We start from the raw sequence: 19,140 nt of genomic DNA, 5'->3' as shown, positions 1-19,140 counted from the left end.
TTCATTCAAAAACTGTTTCCTGTTGAAACAGTTCCCTACGGCTGCAGAAAAACGCTGTCACAGGCAATTAAGAAGTATAAGGCTGAAAAATCAAGGTATTACCACTGCATAAAAGCAGCTCCAAAATCAGATTCTGCTCCTCAGAATGGAATCAAAAACACTTCCTGTTACTATTAACAGCAGAGGAAAAAGAAAAAATTAAACATACTTCCTTACACAATCCATCATTCGTCATGCATAGAAAAATCACTCACAGTCATGAAACACTTTTAAACTCTAGCCAGGACCCAATTTACATTTATTCTTTCAGCCATACTGTGAGAAAAAAAAAATCTGCTTTTTCTTTGTGAACACATTATTTTCAGTTTTCAGGAGGCTCTTCCATACAAGAGGAGGTTAGAGTTTTTTTTCTTTATCTTTTGAAAGGAAAATTGGACATACAAAATCTTGTTTTCGCTTATTTAGAAGCCTTGTAAAAATTCTTGCAGCTGTGCAACTACTTCTGTATCCACGGTTTCCATAAGTGCATGGAAACCTTGTTCTCCCAGCAATTCCTGCTGTGCCTTTAGCTTCTCATAGACGAATTGCTGCAATGACACAGTGTGTACAGGGTCCTTCAGTGCAAGCTGTGGAAAACAAGAGGAAAAATATAAGAACGCACTTAAAATACTGCAAGTACTCATCTCTATAATAATCTGAGCCCAGGAAAGAAATCTAGAATTCTTTGTAATTAATTGAGAAACAAAAGGAAAAACCATAAAACACAGATCAAGTTAATTACTATCAAAAGCAAACGTTAGCCTAACACCATTTGAAACAATAGTCTCAAACCATGAACACAGCCTGTTGTAAAGTTTCACCCTTCTATAAGATACAACAATTTCAAAGCTGCTTTGTTGAAATGAATTCTGCTGAATAAATTCTGCTGAAATTCATTCTGCTGAATGAATTCTCCATAACTTCTAAGAAACACATCAGATGTGTTATTATGATAAGCACTTTAGATAGCGTATCAACTATGATCAGTTATATTTTATTAGTAAGGAAACAAACTAGTTCAACTAGTGCAGCACTAGATTTATATGACAAGATCTGGCAATAAAAATCATAATTACAATTAGGTCAATAGCTAAAATAAATTGTTCATATGCATAAAGAGTAGACACTTCTTCAGTAGCAGTACTTATGTAACGATCTGTCCATCTGAATTATGCAAATTTCTTTTAGGCAGGGAGCAACAGAATATTTGTCTATTTTAAACAATAACTGCAGAAGAAGTAAATATAAGGGCTACATTGATAGAAGACCGATTTTGAAATCAGAAGAGAGGGGTTGGCTGACTAGGGATACAGATAGGGTGGTTGATGGGGAGGTGAGGACACCTAGAGCTTGCAGCATCAAAAAGTATTAGGATATTGATATAATAACAAAACCACTGCAGATTCTTCTGCTATCTTAGAATCAAAACCAAACAGCACTACTATTTATGCTGGAAGGTCAGGAAACAACATATAATGCTAGGTTTCAAAGTCCACTGAAAAAGAACCTTCTAAGTCTGTATACCCTGTTATGCTATTTCCAAAGAAACAGGGCATACTAAATGCACATAACTGTACTTTTTTTTATTCCTTTTTATTCTTATTTCACAGTTTATTGCCCTAGTCTGTTGCATTATTAACGCATTATCTTAGCAGCCACTATGTAAAAATCTAAAGTGAAAATTACACAGGATTTTTGCTACAGGCAAAAGGGTATTTCCAGTAATGTACATTTATTGATCAAATTCCTTGGTTGGGTTAAATCAGAACAAGGAATTATGGCATTTAATTCTTCACTGACTACAAGCTATGGGATACAATTAGCATCACATGGGGATTTGTATCAATGGGAATGCAGTATCAAAAATATGCCTTATTAAATATGCTACCTGGACTAACAAATGAGGTTGAACACAGATGCATCATTTCACCAGTAAGAGTACAGGTATCTACTGCCTAATACAGAGTTTTTCTTTTTCCAGAGCAGTAGCAATCATAGGTCACTCTCAACCTGTGAGCTGTGTCTTTTTTGTAACATTAATGGATGCATCTAAAAAACCTTATTTAAAGAGAAAATCTTATCGCAAATTCAGAAATAATTCTTGCATACCATAATGTATGCTTTGAGATAAATAGAATAAAATAAGAATCTTTTCTGTTTTGGTATGATAGAAAGAAAGGAATATTTGAATTTTAAAAGGGGGTGGAATACATTAGGGTTTACTTATCTATTAAACAATACTACAGACAAAACATAGGGACATACTGAGAGAAACAGCCATATAAACATGGGATTTATCACAATGTAAATACTTATGTTTGCCTATTAGTGGTTTGTTTAAAAAAATAAAAGCAAAGAAAGAGTAGAACACCCCAAAACATTGTAATTATCATGATAAAGTGCTAGCCCTTCTTTTTAATTATGGTCACATCAACTTCCAAGTTATAAATCTTATCATTCCCTATATATTCCTACCTCTGTCTTCATAGCCTTCGATCCTCCACCATTTTATACCATTCATCTATTTTATATTTCAAAGGTGAAATACAATCTTTTTACTACTTATTCCTAGCATTTTATAACAATAGCACTTAATAACATTATTATAATCCTAACATTGTATAACAATTTTGTTTTAACATATTCTTTCCCCTTTTGAAAAGGGCTAATTGCAGTAAGATTTTAATCTTTTTTGTATAGTACTAATTCTCACTAAATGTAGTCTGGTTGCTAGAATATACACAAGCTTCTCAAATTGAAATACTGTAACATAAATTCTAAACTACAGCTACTATAGTCCAGTTTTACCATGGTGTATTGAGTTCACATCACAAGGATTTGGTAGCATGGTGGCTGTAGACGTGGCCTCTGAGCAGAGCCCAGCAGCTACCCCATGTTAGATAAGGGCCAGTTTCAGCTGGATCCAGAAGGGACCTGCTGCTGGCCAGAGCGAGCCACCAAGTGATGTTGTTTGTGCCTCTGGAGAGCAGATTTAAGAAAGGGAAAAAAAATGCTGCATAACAGCAGCTGGGAGAGCAATGAGTGAAAGCCAGCCTGCTGCAGGTGAGTGCAGCAGGAGGGCAGGAGGTGCTGCAGGCAGGCAGCAGCAGTTCCCCTGCGGGCTGTGCAGGGAGAGGCCCCTGGTGGAGCAGGCTGTCCCCCTGCAGCCCATGGGTCCCCCATGGAGCAGATCTCCACGCTGCAGCCCCCCCATGGGTGGAGGAGCCCCCGGTGGAGCAGGTGGATGTGGCCTGGAGGAGGCTGCGGCCCATGGAGAGCCCCCGCAGGAGCAGGCCCCGGGCCGGAGCTGCAGCCCGTGGAGAGGAGCCCACGCAGGAGCAGGAGATCTGGGGGGAGCTGCCGCCCACCCGTGGGGGACCCGTGCTGGAACAGTTTGCTCCTGGGGGATGGATGGATGGACCCCATGGGATGGAGCCGTGTGGGAGCAGTGCTTGAAGAGCTGCTGCCTGTGGGCAGCCCCCGCAGGCTCATTTGGGGAAGGACGGCATCCATGGGAGGGACCCCACATGGAGCAGGGGCAGAGAGGGACCATGAAGGAGCAGTAGAGATGAAGCATCAGGGACTGACCACAGCCCCCATTCCCTGTTCCCCTGTACTGCTTGGAGATAGGATTTAGGAGAGGGTAGTTGGGGTAAGTTGTCTTAGATTTGCTTTTAGTTCTTGCTGCTCTAATCTCTTAGTAACAGGCAATACATTCACATTTATCTTCCCTAAACTGAGTCTGTTTTGTCTGTGATGCTCAGCATTGGTGAGTGATGGGTCGTCCTTATCTCAACATGTGACCTTTGTTTCATATTTTCTTCCCTTGCTCTTTTGAGAAGGGAGAATGAGAGAGCAGCATGGTGGAGCTCATTGGTGTTGAACTGCCACAAGAGGTTATATTCTTCAGTAGCAGTATTAGCAAAATCTAGAGTTGTTTTTGTTTTTTTTTTAAAAAAAATGACCATCTTGCCAAGCAAAGAAAGCAGTTTCCTAACTATTTGCTTTTGTTAATGAATGATTGTAATTTGGAGCACATAACACATTTCTAGTTAGTTTCATAGCTCAAAACAGTCAAGCATAAAATTGCTGTAGGAAATATTACACAGAAAAAAACAGGCATTGAAACTGCAATAGACAAGTCTTCTCATAGTTGTGACCCTCAGAGCAGCAACTACATTAATGGCATGTACTACACAGTTGCCTTGGGAAACAACTCTAAAAAGTTGTTTGTTAACGACCATTTTACTCACAAACCAATTAATAATCCACAGATGTAGTTAACTAAGTAACTTACGTGACCCTACCAAAAATCTCTGCTGAAGTACTCATTATTATGTGTGAAGACAGAACAATTTCCTGAAAATATCAGCTTTAATTGTTCTATTCTTCTAAAAAAAAATTCTTCCACATAACAATTTCATATTTACAGAGTATATTTCCTGATGTCTAAAGAAAGAAGGTGAAAACAAAGAAGAAACAGACTTCAAGTCAATTTGAAAAAAAAAAAGCTTCTAATATTTATAACCAATGTTCACTAATAAGCCCCAGTTTAAGACCATTTTTTTTCTAATTCTCACAAGCTTTGGAATACAATTATGCATATAATGCTATTCTAGAACACAAATGGTGATTTTCAATTTCCAGACAGAAGTGCTGTTTCTTTTGAAATACAAGGTTTGAATCCTTGCATAATTTTGGAAAGCTCATTGGAACTTCAAATCTGAACTCTTGCTATCATCTCTTAATTATACTGGTCCTCTCTAGTATCTCTTTGAGGTGCTAACACACTAGCACTTGTCAGGTGGCAGACAGCAATTCCAAAAATCTTTTGAATAATCTCTGCAATATTACTGAGAAGTAATTGTATCAAAATTTGTTTAGGTTATTGCAACAGGCATAAATATCTCCCACCACCTGTTCAATGCAGCAACACTGTAAACCAGTAGGGACTTTTGTAGTATGATTAATGCTTGCTGTCATAACTACCAGCTAATGTTTCTAAGCCATATGGGACTTAGTCTTTTGACTTAAATTCAAGGAGTTAAATACACTAATTTGATTTCATTCAGATCATCACATCAAAAAATATTTTGAGTAAATTAAATTTGCTTTCCTACTACTTTACACTTTTGGAACTTGTACTCAGAACTAACAAAAGTGAAACCCCTTAGTATAACTAGTTTATAGATAATATTAAACAATCGGCTGCAATCTCAGCTGAATAATAAAGCAAAATAATCAGTTTGGCAGAACACTAAACACTCAAGCTCTGATATTTCGTTTTGTGACACCACAGAAAATGCTGCCTCAGGTAGAAGTCTCCCCTGAGCATAACAGAATTTCACCAAGGTATTCGGGTACACCCCTATGCATATGTATTTTAAAACAAAGGTCCTTCAACATTCACAGTGGAAGTCAATAATCAAGTCTATAAATTACTTTTGTTATAACAAAATTATAATAGTACCTGGTTTAAAAGATAACCTTTCAGATGTTTTCAGCCAATTCTACCTGATTTTTTTAAGGAACAATTGTCCTCTTGAAAACTAAGTCTCTGGCTTGATAAGCACTGAACATCTAACATGAGTCCGGCTCAAACAGCTGTATTAATATTAACACTGGCTATTTTCTCTAAACACGAGGTCAATCTTTGAATTCATATATGTATGTTGTGCTCCTAGCTGTGTGGCTAGACTTTTTTTTGATTGAAACACTTGTGACGCAGAGAAGACCAAGGAGTACCTGCTTGCAAATAATAATAATAAAAAAATCTAGAAAATTCCAATGGTTTCTTCACCTGAACAGTAAGCTAAACACAAGCAGCAGAATTCTGGCAAGGAAACATATGTTACTGAAATCTGCTTTAAGATGCTGAGTGAAAACCCAGTTTGACTAGCTTTTTAATATAGCTACTTTACAAATTGATCTTGAATCTGGACACAGGTGCCTACTTTAAGGCTGGACTCAAAAAGTAAGTTTTCCACTTCACTGATTGAAAAAAGCAGTTTGAGTGGGAAAAGCAGTACACAGGTCTGGGGAAAAAACATACCCCATACCTCCAAAATCCACTTGCCACGATCAGACTTTCTGCAGAATTATCAGTTTTTTTGAAACCAGTATTTTGTCAGGTGGATCTCTCTCCTCAACAACTTTAGACAACACCATCAAAAAATCATACAATTTCTAATACATTATTATACATCATCCAGTATTCAATCAGTGATCTAATCACTACAAGCAAGTCAATGGAATGGTATTTAGAATGCAAGAATGGGTGATAAAAATCTAATAAAACTCTAAAAGTTTTTTGGTCCTGAGTTAAATTTTTCTTGACAAGGTTTCCAGAGTTTGAAAGGATCTCTTCAGTTTAAAGATAAACGCTAATACTGAAACAAGCAAGAGTGGTGGACATGAAATATTTACCAAGATGATTAGTATCTTCAGACTGTGAAAGACTGGAAAAATTTGTTTTGTATTTGACATAACAAAGTTGTGTTATGTCCTTTACATTTAACAAGGATCTCAGATTATAAAATGGAGATGGACAATATGAAAGGTTTTCACAGACTTCTACTAATGTTTGTTCACATCTTTGTTTCACCAGAGATATTTGTTACCGCATCACAACAAATGTGTGTGCTGATGCTATTACATAAAGGAAAAAGCTTCCAGTGCAGGTGGATTGGTATGGTCCCTGGTGATATTTTGTTTTTAATCCAGTTTTGCAAATCAAATGCTAGTTGCACTTTAAAAGCTCAGTATCACATAATAACTAGGATCGGCACACTCCTACTACTAGTAAACCAACCAAATCATCTGCATTATTTGTGCTATTGAAAGCAGGACAATTTGAAATAAACATTTGTGAGAAGTCTCAACTTGTGCACCATCCAGAAAAATTTACAGAGAGTAATTTCAGCTGCAATTCAGAATGAATTTCTAGCAGACAATCCTAACAGCTAGAGTTTGCTTGCTTTAACAGCTGTGAGAAATTGCAGAGAACAGAGTAAGAATATAGTAAACACATTAGCTGAAAAAAATGACAGTAGAGAAGGCTCAAGTCTGAAGCGTATCAGGAATAATCATTTAAGTACAAGAATGAAGAGTGAAACAAAGATATTCTTACAACAGAGGCTTGAAATGAGAAAAACAAAGGATTTTCATAATACTTAGGAACCTACAAAACATGGTAACAGTAGAAATAGATATATCTAGATTATGAAATAAACAGAGGAAGCTGCAATGTCTGTGTATAATGTCTTCAACGTAAAACTTCCAAAGACACAAAGGCTGACTGTGTTCAGGTTGAACGTTAAAGAACAGTAGAGGAAAGATCACAAGCACTTCCTTTAAAAAAATATTTCTCATGTAAATTAACACCTGACTTGTCATGTCCTTACAAGTTCTGGCTCTTCACTACTCAAGCACAAACACTTCTCTTTAAACACAAACAAAAACTATTATCCAAATGTCCAATGAACTTTGTATGATTATAGTATAGTTTTGACTACGTTCATCAACACTGTACTGCTGCACTGAATCATTTAGGAGGTTAGAATGATACTGGTCATAAAATAATGAGCCCTTTGCCCTTTTTACTTCTCTTGTACATCCCCAACAATGGTAATCCATATTAAATCTACAAAGTTAAAATTTCTAAATGCATACAATACTATTAATGTCAATCTGTAACTAGAAACTTAGGAGAATTTTGACTAGAAATTTATTAAAACTTTAGCTAGAGAGAAATAAAATGTGGGTATGTTTGAAGAATGCTAATAAAATGGAATGACTGTATTTAAAAATTCACTTGATGTTTTTAAAATCTGATTACTAAATCCAGCGTATATGTATTTGTATAAGTCTATACATACAGATATGAATATATGGAGCCTTGTATCTTGAGCTATTTCAATAGAAATACCTATGTATATATCTCAAGATATCTGTATATATTTTATTTCAACGTATGAAATCCTTATCAGATTTATCTATATAGATACCTGCGTATATATACATATTATCTATCTAGATTAGATATGTACCTAAAGAAACATCACAATTCCTAAGAGTGAATACTATAATTCTGCAATGAACTTGGCCTGCTATGACATATCAGTAAGGTTCATCTTCTTGCATTTTTCAATAAACCATTTTTAAAGCATCTCAATTTTATGATGTCCAGATTTTGTGAGCAGATGATGTTTACTTTGGCAACATTTTCTAATTCTCAAAAGGAATGTAGAAGCATAAATGTTGTGCCTGCAAAGCTCATCATCAGAGCTTTTTCTTTTTTTTGATTCAAGAAATGAATTCTCTAAGAAAAACAGCTGAACCAAATCCAAGTAATTTAGTCTAATACAAGTGAATTACATAATCAGTTCTATAATTGATTAACAGATCTAAAACTTACCATTTTTTTCCTTTTGTCTTGTTCTGTTGGAGGTTCTTCATCTTCTGTAACTTTGGGCTCCTCAAAATGAGACATCAACATGCAGCTAAGAATGGGAATAAAAATAGTTTGAGTACACATTGCAACTAAAATTTATTTTAAAGCAGTTTTAAAAACACAGGACAGGTAGGAGGAAGTTTGAAAGTCAATACCTATTAACAGGGCAATACATGCTTGTGGAGATAACAAGTATTAATGCTTAGTCAGATGGCTGCTGCCAAATTTCACTTGACTTTCCTTCAGTGGAAACACGCTTCTCTCCTCTGCCAAGATGGTAACTTCTGAAAAATTTGTCTCAAGTTGTAACTGATGTTTGTTGAAACAGCTGGAAAGTTAGCCACCAATTTAAAACCTATTCAAGTTTGGGAGAGACAACCAAACTTGGCCACTTTCTAGTGCATAGATGGCACCATGTATGTACTTATTTTTATATCAGTACTGCATCTAACAGTAGGTTATTATTATGACTATTTCTCTTAAAAAAAAAAAAAAGCTTGCATTTAGAAGTTTCCATTTAGAAGTTTCCATGGCATCAAATTTACTGCTGATGGACATCTCTTCTGTTAGACTTTTTTTTATTTTTTATTTTTTTTTATAATTTCCAGTAGTGTTAGGCAACTAGTCTTCTGTGTCTTCTATGCTAACATTTAATACATATGCTTCAAAATTGATTTATAGATAGTAAACTTGGTCTTAATCTAAGTGAACACGTACTTTCATTTTGCAGTGAATTTCATCAAGACTAGCCATTTTTGTCTTGGCAGATCAATTCAGAAATTATATTCAAAAAGAACAAGCCTCAGAAAAAGAAAGTCTATTTTGCCTCGAGTTCTTGCTTAAAAATGTGTTTCTGCATACAGAAAACAGATCAAGTGGGTTTAAAACATGTAACATATCAAATCTACTGTCCCTATCTAGAATTTCCCAATCTTTCCAGGTAAGTGCTATACAAACACTCTGCGTTCTGCCAGTATGAAAATAAAAGTGGCACATACACAAAACTGTAGCATTAACAAAATCAGCAGACATTTCTCATTACATTCATGCTTTTCTGTGAAAAAACACAACACAAAAATTAGATTTTCCACTTACTCTTTGTATGTTCCTGTTTCAGGATCTTCAGTCATAACGTCATACAGCCCTTCCAATGTAACGTGGATGATACCACAAAATTTATCTTGGATAACACTGGAAAAGAACAAAATTTATCTTTCAAAACACTGAAAAAGAACAAAATTTATCTTGGATAACACTGGAAAAGAACAGGAAAGTGACTTAGCTAAAGGAATTAAACAGGAAATTTGCTCAATAACTGTAAAGCACAGTTAGTGAGCAGTGATTTCATTACTTACTGCTTAGCTGAGCATGCTATTAAGCAGCTAATTCGATTTTTATTTTGATTACATAAATGACCTAAAGTCACCAAAAGATGCAAGTAACATTGACTTTAAAAAAAATAGAATTAAGTGTTGCATGCTGTTGTTGAAAACTAAAATTAAAAGTAATTGCAAATAATTGCATAGAACTCCAGAAATGAGCAGGGAGTCATATTAGTAGTTTATCTTCCTAACACATTTGCACATTTTCTCCCATCATGAGTTGCATGAAAAACATACACTGCAAACTCTTGAGCAAAGAGCAGCGTGTAAAGCCAGTACGCTCCCCTGTTGTCTTCTCTCTTCAGCTTTATGAATATTTCTTTCAACTTCCACTGTTTCCACCCACAGCAGCCAATTTTCTTAACTAGAAAGGTGGGGACAGGATTCATCTCTGCTTAAACACAGGCATCTCTTGTCACTCGAAATACCACGTTATTTAAGACAACTGAAAAGGGCTGTCAGATACTGTCAGGGACTTAAAAAAAAAAAAAAAAGAGGACCTTCCTTTCTGCAGCTAAAGGCCAAGCTGGATACCCCATATACCCAAAAAGACACTACTTTTAGACACTTATTTCTGTCTTGAGAAAGAGTGCCTGTAGCATAAGAAAAGCACAGAACCACAATCTCCCAGACTCACTGGGAAAGTAGTTGCCACCAACTTCCAGTTAAACAGAAAGCAGCTGTGATTGCTGAAGTTTCTGCTGATTTCCCTGATATTCTGGGCTTGACTATTAGTGCCTGAACTCCTTCTCTGTGAATTACAAAAGGGTTAAGGCACATTGCAAGTGAAGAAATGTTCTTCTCTGAAAGACTGCAAAGTTTCCATCTATAAGCAGCAAAGAAGCAGTCTAACTGGTGATGGTAAACATCAGCTTTCCTGGTTCACTGCTCTTGGCTGAAGCATTATATTAGCCCCATTTTGGAATTTCAGACTTAGTTTTCCCCAAAAGATGCAGCTGGTGCCTATTATACAGAAGCAAACAGGTTTCATATATGTTTAATGATACTGAACACTAAGTGTGTTCATGGTAGTTTCATCCTTTATATTCTGTTACTTAAAACTGTTTAGTCAACTCTTTTAATATTCTTTCATTCCATTTTCATATTTACAATATGATCAAAACTGAAAGACTGGATAAAAATACAGCTACTTTTACATTAGTTCTATTTGATAAATTCATTTTCAGACATACAAAGTTATAAATATAAAACAGACTACAGAGCAATAGATTGGAAAAAAACAGGTACAAAGTTAGAATATTAAGCATACAAAACCTGTCTTTTCTATTTGCTTTGATAAGATTATGATTCAGCTCAGGACCATTTTGATTTCACAGGATTATTTCTTTTTGCCTGGCTACAGTCAAATACTAGGAATTGAACCGAATTTTGCATGAAGAAACCTAGAACTCCAGCATTCTCAGGGATGAAAACTGACTCAATTTTGCTTCAGACTGGTTTCTTATAACTCGTTTAGATTTTGAAAGATACTTTCTCCCTTACAAACAGATTCACTACCTCATTCAAAGAAGAAAGCAAACAGCCTGCAGACCTCTGAGAAAACAAGCATGGGCTATTTAGCAGCCTGCAGAATAAGGGCCTCAGAGATAAGGGATTTCTTCATTTGAGTTAAAGATTCCAACAAAGTACACCTCCCATTAAAGCTCTTTTGCCTCATACTTTGTAGAAAACACTTATCTAGGAAAATCCCCATTAGCTTGGTATTTTCCACTGTGAGAAAGGAAACAGCTGTCCTCACATTTATTTCAACAGGAACCTGGGGAATTCAACCAAGAACACTTTGCACTGTGGAGGAGCAAGCTATGCTCTGTAAGCATACACTATTTTAATTAACAGTACAGGTTGCTATCAGTTACACAGTAGCTGTATTTGCTTCTTTCAAGCTTCATGAAGAATCCCTAATTGCCAGAGAAATTTTATAATTTTGTAATTTTAACTGGGGATGAGGGAAGGGAGAAAGGTGTTTGACCCTACAAAGGCACAGCCTCTTCATCTGCTGCAAGGGCTAATTATGGTCAATCTACTTGGGTGGTGGGGGTTTACATTAACCAAGACGTAGAACTTACTGCAAACATAGTATTCATTAACTGTTCACTAGTTACAAGCCCCCAGGCTTGCAGATTGATGTGAGAAGCACACAGAATAGCCACTTCGAGTTACTTCTATTTCCAACAATCTGTGACATTTCTGGAAGAAACTTGAGGACAGTGGTTGAAGACCCAAAATATGGTTCTTGATAGCTAGCTACAAAACACAGAGGTATCAATGTTCCTTTTACTTGGAAAAGGTATATTTAATTTATGGAATAAATTAGGAATGTTATTTTACTTCTTTCTGCAGTGAATACAAGAAATTTAACTATAAGTTTTCTTTTTCTGAGGACAGCAATACTACAGAATACAGAAGATCTTTCAAAATAGCATGACTGGTACCTGCAGCTTTCAGTGAAACTAGTACCTTCTCTTTCCCCCCTTCTCCTTTTTCCCTTGAAATGAGACAAAGTTTCTTCCTACCAGAGACTCACTGCAATGTTTATCAAGTATATAATCATTAAATAATACTGTTTTTATAATGTAAAACACATATGAGGGAAAAATAAAGGGCCTATGTTTATTGTGATTTGAAAAAAAAAAATCAAACCTGGATTAAAGTTCAATGACAATACAAATGAGATATTAGGCCTCGTTTTCATAGACGAGGAGGAAATAGCCTTGTAAACCAATGAAGTATCTTTTTAAACGTCTACAGGTTGTGTCAAGAAACACATTGGGAAGTTGTATGAGTGGATTCAGAAAAGAAAAGGACACTGTGTTTTAGATTAAAACTGAACTGTTGATACTGCTCATAATAAAGTCTCAGCTCAGGAGGAAGGCAGTAATTAAGCAGTCCCCCCCTTCAACTGCATCCAATCCAGGTCAGCAGCAGAACAAAGAACAGCATAATGGTACGGTTTATACCTACCCTAAGGTTTTCTAAATTATGGGGACAACAGCTAGCTTGGTAAGCAGCGTGAGTTACCAAGAGACAGGCCCAGAAGCAGTTTTATAAGATTCTAACTGACAACCACGTAGAAGCTAATCAGTCTAGTATCCAGTTCCAAAGATGCAATTGACACATTCATTATTATTATTATAAAAAGGATCTCTTACACCATCTAAAAAAATCACTGTCTAGTGAAAAAATATCACAAACATTTAGGGTAGCTTAAATGAAAGATTTGAGATCGTTCACATTCAAGTTTGCATATTCTGTCAGATAAAAATATTGAACTTTTTGCAAAGGAAAAAAACAGACCACATATGTTGTGATAAAGTAGTAATATACCTTTCTCATTCTGTTTGACATTTCCAGCTCATTCAGCTGCCTTTTTTTTTTTTAGTATTTTTAGTATCTCATTATCTGAATGTTTTATACAAACATTCAGAATATTGAATTTCATTTACATAGCTACTGTAAAAAAGTTTTACAATCAGCTTAACAAAACACAGATCATAATAAATTGTTAGTGGTGCAATTGCTATATAAGTATATAAAATGGTCCTTGTGTCTGCTATACATCTTCCTCAGTCTACCAGGGAGGAAAAATTCTCATCGGAAAACACACCCTTCTCCTCTAGACATTTTTTCTGCTTTTTTGTTTGCCAGGATGAAGCAGCAAACATCTAAAAAGAAACGGAGAAGCTTCATTTCATACCTTTAGTGGTGTGCACTTGAGAAAGACTAATTCTTTATTCTTATTTCATTAGCCAGGGGAAGAGGTAGAAAGGGTAGAAAGGGACAAATGGAGATTAGACACATGCTATGAGCAATGTAAATGAATCCTTTTTTCTCCCCTAGAATTTGCACTGTGCTTTGAAGCTCCTAAAATGGTAATGACACATCTAAAATGATATTTCCAGGGTAATCCTATGGCTGACTGTAAATTTGACAATGAACTTTACAAATTGGAACCTAGTAAGGGACTGTGACTAAGTGGAAACTTATGGACCATTTTGCTTCATGAGGGAAAGCACTAAAGAGAATTCTAAATGTGTTCCCTAATGATTTAAATAATTAGGCCATACAAATCACACATGTACATGAACGCATCTTTTTCTTTTTAGGAACACCTAACTTTAAAGGCTGCTAACTGCCAAGGGTACTTCCCGGCAGATGCACAATGTATCTCTCAATTCTTTGCTACAGTGAAACACAAAATTGTTAGGAAGACAGATACTAGAGGATGACTCTTCTCCAGAAGATGGTTTCAACTGCCCCAACACTCCTTCCAGACAACTCTTAAAAGATCCTTTTACACTCTACCACTGTAAATTGTGAGACTCATGCCTGAAAAATAATTCCTACAGGAGCTTTCCACCTACAGGTGGAAAGGAGGAGCATTCAGAGGGAACCAGTCTTCTGCAGAGAACAGCCAGGGAATAGAGCCTAAAAACTGAAGACCCACCCTCACAGATTTGAGGATTGGGCTCGTTTTGCTCAACTTTCATCCATTCTCTCAAAAAAGTCCTCTTATATGGACACATTAACTAGCTTTGACTGTAATTATCACCTGGGTGCTAATAAAGTCCATTATTACTGAAGACATCCATATAAAATTGAAAATTTTAAAATACAGCACTTAAAACTACAAAACCTAGCACTGTGGAATCACACACAGTCACCAAAAAAAAAAAAAAGCAACAAAATTAACATTTATCACAAGGAATTACATAGGGAAGGCAGAAAGTAACAAAGAGGGACTAAAGAGGAAAATGACTTAGCCATAAAAATAATTTAGCATGAATTTAAGAGTTGTCAGTAGTTTTCCCTTCTTAAAAGATATTTGCATGTTACATTTAATTAATATCTGACTAGAAGAGTCTAAATAAAGCAGTTTCTACTGATGCAACCAAAAATAGTTTAAGCTTTTGCTCAAGTAGCTGAATTAAGTGCTCCATAAACTGAAAGTATATACGCAGTAGATTAGAATAAAATATGTGATACAACAGAAATTAATCTCAATGAAACTGAGATTGTATTACATTGAACAAAAACATGTAGCAAACAACAATAGAAGCACACAGTGAAGACTTCCGCTGTCACACCCATACAAGTACAGTCAAGGTCTATATTTGTACTGGCAGCAGAAAGTATCTGTCATTCCTGGAAATGCACTGGAGATGTACAAACAGGATGACAGGGAGTGGAACAACGTGACCATGCATATCAGCTACACTGGCAGAAGGAAGGCTGTCTGGATCAAGAAACCCTGCAGCAGCCCTATGCATCTGGAGAAGTCCTGGTCTCCAGGCTGGACCTTGGAACAGCAAGATACTTCTATGCAAGTATGAAGTTGAATCAGCATCTTGACTATTAAAATATTGCTCCCCATTTTTCACTGTGCAAAACGATCTCCCTTTAAATTGTGCTGTTGATAAATCGAGTGACTTAAGTCTCTAAGGTGCATACCTGAAGACAAACAGTATTTACAAAAACAGGTACACAGCTGAAAATTTTACTGGATTGGATCATTTTGAGACTATTTTTTAGACTCCTCCCTGTATAAAACTTGAATTACTGGAGAAACAAGAAAAAAAATCACAAATTCAGGTTGAAAACACAACCACAACACACTGGATGCAACCTAACAGTAATGTAAATAGAACATTAATATCCTAAATAAGTGTTAAAATAAATGCAAAACAAACATAATATCCATCATTTAAAGCGTATTCATAAAATAGGGTCACTAAGAAAACATACTTTGAAGAACTTACATTTCTAAATATACATCACGAAAATAACTACCTTCAGCAATCCAGCTATAATCATACACATGAAGTATAGTAGATTTATTCTGTTTATACCCCTTGTTGAGCCAGACACTCTGAAATTTTACTATATAGATGAGAATCATTTATAGACAAAAATTAACCAACTCCATTATCCTAGACATTATAAACTTGTTCAAGTTTTCAATCCACTAGAAATTTAGCTTCCCTATTAGCTAAGTTATAACCATGAAATGATACAGATGCACACAAAAAAATCACTTTTTAATATATTCATTATACAGATTGAATATACATTTGTACGTTAGAATGTCAGATATGAACAAATTTTGTATCATTTAATTTTTTTCATTAAGAGTTTCAACACGTTCGCTGTAAATACGCTCACATTTTTCTCTGTGATGATTAATGGAGGCAGAACAGAAACTATACTTTAGAATAAATACAGTAAGCATTGTTCTCTTCCCACTCCCCCGCATTTCTTGCCTCCATGATCCTGCTAAAAACTTACGCTTAACTTCAAATTATCTATGCAATTTCTACAGAAACTTAATACCAGTAAATACTGCAAAATAAATCAATATACTTTTTACTGCATACATATTTGAATCATAGAAATAATCTTACAACAAGGAAAGATGACAATACACCTATCCATGTCAGAACTAAATGACATCTAACAAAAAAAAAAAACACAAAAACACAACATTCAACAAGCAAATGATGATGCAGAACTGAAATTACACCATTTGCTACAATTCCATCAACTAGATGATTTTCATTAGTGAAAGATTATTATTTTATTTTTTTTTTTAGAAAATTGAGTTATTGACTTTTGAGTTATTGACTTATTGGAATTTCAGATCACACAAAAGAAATCAAATGAGGTTAATTACAATGATGAATGTTCAAACAATATGACCTGTGCCTGACTTTCTGATGCTGTTCTCTTGAGCAACCTAATTTGGTCCAGTTCTGTATGTCCCACTGAATTCTCAGTTAGAGACTGCACTGGGTTGGTTATATTGTATCTGCCAGGCTGATAAAAACCATAATATTCTATTCTCTTTTCCCCTGAGTTTTCCAGCACCTTTAGTTTCTGTCTAAACCAAATAATTTTATAGGTTAGAAACAGGATAACAGCACAAGCCAGAATGAAGAAGGCTAGCAAAATGTCAAAAGCCTGATTCAGCTTTTCAACCTGTTGTGTACAAAGTACAGATGTTTCTAATGATACAGGAGCAGCATCTGTTGGAAATAAACCTCTTCCTTCTACAGTTCTGTTAACAGGTATAATCCGTGCTGGTATTTTTACTGGTAATATTGATAATGTAGTTGCCTGTGATGGAATTTCAGCAGCATTTTCTTCATGAGGCAAAGGGTTAGCAGATGTAGCTGTAGTTCCTTCCCAGAAAGTAACATGTTTTGTATCCACGTTAACTAACTGTTCCAATGTGTTCTGTCTGTGTACCTTATGCCATGCCATCAGCAAAGTGGTAGGGCTGTGATGGATTTCTGTAGATCCTAGATTCCAGGCTGCTTCTGGGCTGGCAGTGGGGCTACTGCAGTTTGCAAACTGAGTCCACCTAATGTAACGTAAAGGTCTGCCACGCATACTGAGGGGATTTTGACAGTGAATTTTAACAGAAATAGGAGATGAAGCTAGCCAGTTCAGCAACCCAAGCATTTTGCAGCTACAGTTCCAAGGGTTGTAGTTCACCTGTAGGTGAGTTAAAGACACTAGGGGCTTGAGCACTTCAGGTTGCAACTCTGTAATATTATTAAATGCTAAACTGAGTATTTTAAGTGACTGTCCCATTTTTTCGAAGGTACCATCACCAATACTGGTTATTTTATTTCTGTCTAACTGCAGATATATTAAATTGTTCAATAAAGTAAAAGTGCTGGAATTTATATTTTCTAAATCATTATAACTTAAGATTAACTGACTAAGATTATTTAATCCAAAAAATCCGTTTACAGAAATCTCTTTTAGCTTTACACTTTTTAAAGACAAATACCTAAGCTTGTTAAGTCCTTTAAATGCAAAATGATGTATTGACCGAATAGGATTGTGAGACAAAGAAAGTCTTTCAAGGTTTTTGAGCCTTCCAATGGCATTTGATGGCACAAGTGTTAAATTGTTACCTTCAAGGAACAAATATACAAGGTTTTCAAGATTATAAAATGCTGAATCTGATATCCGTGAAATCTTATTATTGGCTAGATTAAGTGTTTGAAGACTTATCATTCCCATGAAAGTTCCACTTCCAAGGACACTGAGGCGGTTTCTTTGAAGAGTTAAATATCTAACAGAAAGGAGATCACTAAATAATCCTCTGGAAATAAAAGCTATTTGATTATTCTGAAGGTATAAATAACGAAGATTGGAAAGACCTTCAAAGATTCCTGGATCCAGGCGTTTAATACTATTGTTATCTAGATGCAGGTAGCACAGATTAGGGAGTTCCACAAAAGCTTTTGGGTGTACATATGAAATACTGGAATTATCCATGTAAAGTGCAGAAAGCTTCTGAAGACCTGTTAATTCATGTGGAATGACATGCGATATATTATTCCCACTGAGGTATACAAGAATTGCAGTTTTGGGGAAGTTCCGGGGGATGCTTGAAAGACCCAAGTTACGACAGGTAACTTGTCTCCCTGTGCAGAGCTGGCAAACAGCTGGACAGCCAAGTACCTCCTTCTGGAGGAGCAGCAAAAGAAAACCATTAAGGAGATACGGTAATGCTCCTGTGCAGGGTGGAAAACTTTGTAGTCCACACATATCCCTGTCTTTGTCCTTCTCACTCATCTCTGACTTCGCTAGTAGAGATAAAAAAAATATAAGTATTATTCATTTGAAATTATGGTTTCTACTTGTACATTCTTTAAAAAAAATACAGGCATTACTTTCAAGATGGTTATTTCATATATTCTCCTCGTGATGCCAAATAATCATTTTCAAAATAAATCTTTTAAGTATCATGATTTTGAATTACATAGAAACAAATTTCAAAGTAAATGAACAGTGAAACAAATATGCTGTCAAAATAGCTGGAAAATATGTAACCGGTTGCAGCATAAAAACTGCCAAAATGATGGATTCCAGTAGATTCAAGATACAGCTTATTATTTATTTTTAACGGTTAAAAATGACCAGGAACTTTTTCAATAGCAATCAAGTAAAAGTGCCAACTAAAACACTGTTCCTTTCATTTGCAGATCATTTTTAACTTGAATTTTGCTTTTATAAAGTTGTGTTACATTCAAAATAAGCAAAAACAATTCCTTACCCCAAATCTGAAGTTCATTATTTCCGTTATTTACTTGTTTTGCAGTTTGTTAGGCTGTTACCAGTTGACTGACTATACTCATCTGCGAAACGTTAGTAAAAGCACTATTGTCGTGTGCTACAACTCTCACGTTTTTCCCCTGGATTTGTAACTGCTCACTCAGGAAACTAAGAAAGAAG

The 19,140-nt window shown here is 35.6% G+C and overlaps 2 protein-coding genes across 6 annotated transcripts in view; both read right to left on the bottom strand.

Annotated features, from left to right (window-relative positions):
- Nucleotides 1-264: 264 nt before the first annotated feature.
- The window catches only part of IPO11 (importin 11), a 93,229-nt gene continuing 74,353 nt past the window's right edge, over nt 265-19,140 (bottom strand). For 4 of the 5 annotated variants that reach the window (XM_068667684.1, XM_068667687.1, XM_068667683.1 and 1 more), the window contains exons 30-32: nt 9,587-9,682; nt 8,456-8,540; nt 265-626 (exon numbers count right to left, since the gene is read on the bottom strand). In XM_068667684.1, coding sequence (XP_068523785.1) covers nt 462-626; nt 8,456-8,540; nt 9,587-9,682 — 346 coding nt within the window. In that variant the 3' untranslated portion in view covers nt 265-461. Of the gene's footprint in view, nt 627-8,455; nt 8,541-9,586; nt 9,683-18,457; nt 18,492-19,140 lie in introns of those variants that run through there. The other variant, XM_068667688.1, reaches the window with a different exon arrangement.
- LRRC70 (leucine rich repeat containing 70) lies at nt 9,758-18,480 on the bottom strand. The gene has a single exon (XM_068667693.1). The coding sequence runs from the start codon at nt 18,478-18,480 to the stop codon at nt 16,558-16,560; it is 1,923 nt and encodes a 640-aa protein (XP_068523794.1). The 3' UTR covers nt 9,758-16,557.

The sequence above is a fragment of the Anas acuta genome, chromosome Z (assembly GCF_963932015.1).
Source record: "Anas acuta chromosome Z, bAnaAcu1.1, whole genome shotgun sequence".
In the NCBI taxonomy this organism is placed as follows: Eukaryota; Metazoa; Chordata; class Aves; order Anseriformes; family Anatidae; genus Anas; species Anas acuta.
This window is presented reverse-complemented; position numbering and strand designations above follow the sequence as displayed.